This window comes from Archocentrus centrarchus, chromosome 11, assembly GCF_007364275.1.
Source record: "Archocentrus centrarchus isolate MPI-CPG fArcCen1 chromosome 11, fArcCen1, whole genome shotgun sequence".
Lineage (NCBI taxonomy): Eukaryota > Metazoa > Chordata > Actinopteri > Cichliformes > Cichlidae > Archocentrus > Archocentrus centrarchus.
Window position 1 is genome coordinate 21,585,737 of NC_044356.1, and position 6,206 is coordinate 21,591,942.

The 6,206-nt window shown below is 42.6% G+C and overlaps 1 protein-coding gene across 1 annotated transcript; it reads left to right on the plus strand.

Moving 5' to 3' along the window:
* The first annotated feature begins 1,567 nt into the window (after positions 1 to 1,567).
* Positions 1,568 to 4,078, plus strand: dlx6a (distal-less homeobox 6a). The gene is made up of 3 exons (XM_030741263.1): positions 1,568 to 2,197; positions 2,881 to 3,074; positions 3,324 to 4,078. The coding sequence occupies exons 1-3, from the start codon at positions 1,891 to 1,893 to the stop codon at positions 3,561 to 3,563; spliced, it is 741 nt and encodes a 246-aa protein (XP_030597123.1). The 5' UTR covers positions 1,568 to 1,890; the 3' UTR covers positions 3,564 to 4,078.
* Positions 4,079 to 6,206: the final 2,128 nt, after the last annotated feature.

Genomic DNA, 6,206 nt, shown 5'->3' on the forward strand with positions numbered 1-6,206 from the left:
CACAAAGTAAATAACAACCGTAGCTGACGATAATAGCAAGGTACCAAGTTCTTGTTACAGAAAAGGAGAAAATTGAAACTAAACGCTGCATTTAGACAACCATTTTTGATAAGAGGATAATTGAGGCCACACTGGCGTATAATTAGGGGATAATTTATGCTATATCCACTTTTATTCCACCCTCCCAAAATAAATCCAGTCCATAATCATTACAGGCGAATTGTTCTTAATTTTATAGCTGCAATTTGAGTAAAGTGTGGCCGCTAATCAAATAGGTTTTCGTAGTAACTTGATTGCAACCATAATTATTTTGCGTCGCCTTTTTTTTGTTAAATCGCTAAATGCCACATTGCGGGGAAAAATGCTGAAAGTGGTGCAAAACATGATTTGAATACCTATTGGATTATTATAAGCGGAAATAGCATTTTATTTTTTATTTGCGACTCGAACATGGCAGCCCTTCGAGACAAACTGTATAATTTACATATATTGAGGACCCTATCAGGCCTCATATTGCAACAGGGATAAAAGACACTGTCAGTTTATCCGGGTATCCACCCTTCTATCTGCAAAATAACCTATTGTACCTCAGGCATATTGTTATTTGATGTGTCACATGTACGGTATTTTGAATTGTCTGAGGATCCTTAATCATATGGTCAGTAGCCCCGGGAAAAAATGAACAGTTATAATATATGTTACGTTCAGAGTAGAGGGGTGGGGGGAGTGGGGGGGTTGAAGAGGGGACAGCTCATTAGACAACATCAAAGCAAAACTACACTGCAAAAAAAAAAAAAAAAAAGAAAGAAAAGAAAAAAGAAAGAAAGAAAGAAATGTTTTTTGTTTTTTTGTTTTTTAAATCAAATAGTCTGTAAAAAAAATACTAAAATGCAAAAGTTAAAAAATTAGGAATAAAAAGTCAAGAAGTCGAAGGCCAACTTTCGCTCATTTCCAGATCTATTCCACCTGTTCCGCGAGTTTAATTGCCATTAAACATATCACTCTCCCACTTGGTATTAATAATGTAAGGTGTCACAAAATGTAGGAAACCTTAAAAGAACCATATAATACAACTGGGATTATTCTATACTCATTTATAAATTTGATTGAAAAATCAGTTTTCAAATAAAATAATGATTGATAGACTTGGAAAGATTAATAGTTTTGAAATGTAGCACAAAATAATTTAATTTTGGTTTAAAAGCAATTCAAATACACTTGAACATGTGTTTGTGTGATACTTTCCTATATGTAATTACTTCCTCAGCAAACGGAGACCTAAAGCCAGAAATGGAAATGGGGAACATAAAGACTACAAGCGCATCAGACTAAATCAAAGTGCACACTATATGTTGCGCGTCGCGCGTAATTTGGAGTTTGGGTAAAAAACAAAATCGACTCGGCAGTTCCAAAAGAGCGGGTTTTACGTGTGAGGCTTGTCTGTAGGAATTAGGCGTCTTTCCCACCACATATTATTTCCCCCATAGTTGTGGTGGGAGCTAGTAAGGTGGGTTAACTCCAGCTCAAGTCTCCGTGAAGCGCAGAGCAGTGATGACGTTGGGTTGGATGACCAATCGGGAGGCGCTGCCCTTTGGAGACAAACCATTTTACTTGTAGTGTCTGCATCAAGTCTGGAAGCAAGGGCTCAATTTTAACAGAATCCACCTTAAAATCTCTCCCTTAACTTATGCCTACCTTCCGCCACTTTGAGTGAGAATATCACAGGACAAGGGGGGGAAATAAAGACGCCTCTGGAAAAATCGGGTGTTAATAGGACAATATCTGTTCGCGGTGGAGAGGGGAGAGAGACAACAGCACAGCGAGAGAGAAAAAAAAAACGATTTGGTCTTGAGAGAGAGGGGGGTGAGTGCTCTCAAGGCAGAAAATTCGATGATGACCATGACTACGATGGCTGACGGTCTGGAGGCTCAGGACTCGTCCAAGTCTGCTTTCATGGAGTTTGGACAGCAGTCGCACTCACAGCAGAGCTCCCCATCGATGGGCAGCGGCCACTACCCGCTGCACTGTCTCCACTCCGGCTCACACTCTCACCACCAGCACGACAACACCCCGTACCCCGGGAGCAACACCTACAACAGGTCGTTACCTTACCCTTACGTGAGCCATCCACACCACAGCCCGTACCTGCCATCCTATCACAACAACATGGGAGGACAGACAAGGTTAGACGGCGCAGGTAAGAGACCCCGTTTTCGCCAGCCAAGTGGAAAATGCACGGCGTCATGTCCATCTCCGGCGCCCGACAGTGCCATTAGCGCATACCTTCTTTTAGTGCGGGTGGCCCACAGTGGGGATCAAACATTTCTCCATGCCAGTGTTGTGGTGTCATGCCCAAATCACCGTATGGCCGCTCCAAATTCGGGAATTATCTTTCGAGCGTAGGCGGGCGATCGTGAAAATTGTGCGTAAATGGCACCGGATAATTCAAGATCCAGCCTTCTTTGCTTCCTCCGCCGTCCCTTTTAGCACTCCCCTCAGTTCCCACAAAACCTGCTTCAATGCCCGGAGTGTGATCATCTCGACCGTGCTATCCTCACCAACTACTCGTGGAAATTAGGAAGCCCGCACGCCTTGAATGTTGTAATTAGCATTTAATTGACATGTCATTACCAGCAATATCCTAAATATGACAGCGTACGAGGATTGCGGCTGCCTCGATGCTTAAAGCCAACGAAAGATGTCGGCGTTTATCAGCCAGAATTTTCATATTTAGACGCTTTCACATTTTGGCGCTGGTCGATTTACTCTTCACAAATATTTCAGCTTGCCCGACGCTTTGGTGTCTTCCTGCACAAAATGAACACATGCAGCCCGGCTGTGGGTTTGAATAATAATAACATTTGCTTGTTTTTGTTGCAGAGCAGCAGAAAACGACAGTGATCGAAAACGGGGAGATTCGTTTTAATGGGAAAGGCAAGAAGATTCGCAAACCTCGGACAATTTATTCCAGTTTGCAGCTTCAAGCACTGAACCACCGTTTCCAGCAAACACAGTACCTCGCTTTACCGGAGCGCGCCGAGCTGGCTGCCTCACTAGGACTGACACAAACACAGGTATGAGGAGAAATATGTGCTGCTTTACATTTTAACATTGCCTCCAGAAAATGACTATATCTGTATGTTAATTTTAATAAACATTATATTATTATTTCCTATTTTCTTGCGTGTTTATATATTTATATATTTTATCTCTTTATTACATTAACACACGAAATGCTGCATTAATAAAACTGACCTCCATGTGGGCCTTTTATCAACATGTCCTTTACTAACTGCGCCCGCCCCTCTTGTCCTCTCCTGCAGGTAAAAATTTGGTTTCAGAATAAAAGGTCAAAGTTCAAGAAGCTGCTGAAGCAAGGCAGTAACCCGCACGAGAGCGAACCTATCCCGGGCTCCATGTCCCTTTCCCCGCGCTCCCCGAGCATCCCTCCAATCTGGGACGTCTCGGCCACTTCCAAAGGAGTAAACATGCCGGCCAACAGCTACATGCCCGGCTACTCTCACTGGTATTCCTCCCCACATCAAGACTCAATGCAGAGATAGACTGATGACGACGCAAGGTCAGTGAGCTGTCTTGGAGGCCTCCGGATCTCGGCAATGCAGTTTCCAACGTAGCCTACAATTTGTGTCAGCTCAGAAACTGGATGCTGGAGAGGAGCAAAAGAAAAAAAAAGAAAAGAAAAGAAAAGAAAAAAAGCCCCCTCTCTCTTCCACTCCTCTGCTGAAGGATGAGACACAGCCAAGCCTCGGTGTGATGATGACACAAACAAGGGAACTAACCATTTTTAGCGTACATGGCTGTTCAGTGGGCTCGCATTTGTAATGCTTTCATTCTTGTCACCATCTGAACCGTCAATATACCAAATATTATCAGTGACATTTTAGCCACTTTGGACAAAGACTGCTCACACTCTCTATGCGCTGCTGTGGCGCCCAGAAACCTTTTGCCATGGTGGACTGCTTTTTTTTTTTTTTTTTCCTTTTTTTTTCTTCTTTTCTCCCTGGTTCTTTTCTCCAACATGCAAAACCAAGCAAATTGTCTGTCTGTAAATATAATCTGCGATTTTAGTTGTACATACACTTTTTATGTTTTGTCAGATTGAGTAAACGGTGACTCAAAACAGACTCCTGCTGTTCCATGATTTAAAAAAAATATTAATTTTAATCTAGGCCCTTTTTTTTTTTTTTTTTTTTTTTTGGTGCGTCGTATTGGGCCAACATCACATAAAAAGGGCCTATTTCCAGCCACCCTGGTGTGTACAAGCTCATAAAAGACAACACGTGACACGGTGCTCAATGAAAAGCCCATTTCAACAGAGTAAACATTTTAAATAAATCCAATGAATGAAAAACTCCACAGTATATAGATTTATCAAATGCACTCAACACCAGAGGAAATTAACTTACCCTCAGCCGCTGCTGTCTACATTCACCTCGAAAGACATTTGCTCCAGGTCCAGCTTATCTTGTCATTTCACCCTCAATTATTAGAAGTATTGACAAAATGTTTTCTCCCTTCTCTCCGTCCTAATGCAGGCCGTTAAATGCCAAGCTCCGCGGGATCGATGCTGAACAAAGCAGCCAGCTGCAGCGGCGTTCAATATGAAGGAGATATTTGGGACAATTTGTGGGTTTTTATCCAAGTGAGGCTTTTTTCCCCCCATTCTCATAAATGCAGACATAATTAGGGTAATTTTTGATGTAGCCCGCTGATTACAGCGTTTTTACCGTCAAAGATAATTACCTGTAATTTTCTACCACTTTTAATACTAAAAGGCATCTTTATTTGGATTTGAGGTAGCACAGATGGAACAAAAGGGAAAATTATTCGGTTATTCATATACAAATTGCTGAGAAGAGTGAGCGCTCGGGATATTATCTGAAATTACAACGCTGAAAAGCTTCATGCAGCTGTCAAGTCGCGGATGTCCCACTGGCGCACATTCAGCATACCTGGGCCCCCAGGCTGGGGCCTATCTGCTCCTGGGCCATGATCGGGCTGCAGGGAGCCGAAGCAGCAGCCGAGTAAACATCAACAGAGCTCATAAATACACAGTGGCGCACATTGAGCAGCAAAAATATTACGGGTTTTATCACGGATAAAGCCTTTGATGAGTTTCAGACTGTCAGATAGATAGATAGATAGATAGATAGATAGATAGATAGATAGATAGATAGATAGATAGATAGATAGATAGATAGATAGATAGATAGATAGATAGATAGATGGGGTGAAGTGCAGCAGATGGGGTGGGGATGCAGGGAGCGATGTGTCACTTCTTGCTCTGTGGTGCTGACACTTCTCACATAAAAGCTGCAAGCACTGGACAAGAATTCACACAGATTCTACCACATTAAATGTCGAAAAGGCACCCATAATCCAAGCAGTCTCTCTTAAAAATATAGAATAAATTAGACCCCCCCCCCCCCCCCCCCCCCCAACTAATTTCTTTGTCTAAATCTAAATAAATGATTAAGCTCAGAGTAAAGTGAACGGTGTTGCACCTTGTCTAAGAATGGAACTGGTGACAGAAAATATGAGACTCATCCTTACCTTCCTCCGCTTCTCTAACATAGACTAACCCCCCAAAAAAGCGCTGCACGGTTTTTACTGCTGGTGGTTGAATAAGCAAATCCAGGTGGGAAAGTGTTTGCACACCCCGGTAAGCTCTTATATATTGCCTGCAAAATTAGCTGTTATTACTGTCACTGTTTAGTGATGGCGAGCTTGAAAAAAGAAAAAAAAAAAAGCCCTCTGCAATCAAGAACCAAGCGCATCTTTGCAAATTATAGGTAATTGTCAATGTCCAGATTATGATAATGGAGGCCCTAATCCTGGAGAATAATTATTGTGGAGTGTTACAGTTGAAGCTGTCCAGTAAAGCTAACTGTCATTATTTAGACTCGATTTGCAAAACGGGGGGAAAACTAGCTGAGTGGAAAATGTTCGGTTGGGAAATAAACGGAGGCTCTCGATATAATGGCACCACAAGTGTGTGTGTGTGTGTGTGTGTGTGTGTGTGTGTGTGTGTGTGTGTGTGTGTGTGTGTGTGTGTGTGTGTGTGTGTGTGTGTGAGAGAGAGAGAGAGAAAGAGAGAGATACAGTAGCAGTGTGTGTGTGTGTGTGTAGGTGTGTGTGTGTGTGTGTGTGTGTGTGAGACACACAAACCTGCGTGCGCTATAGTG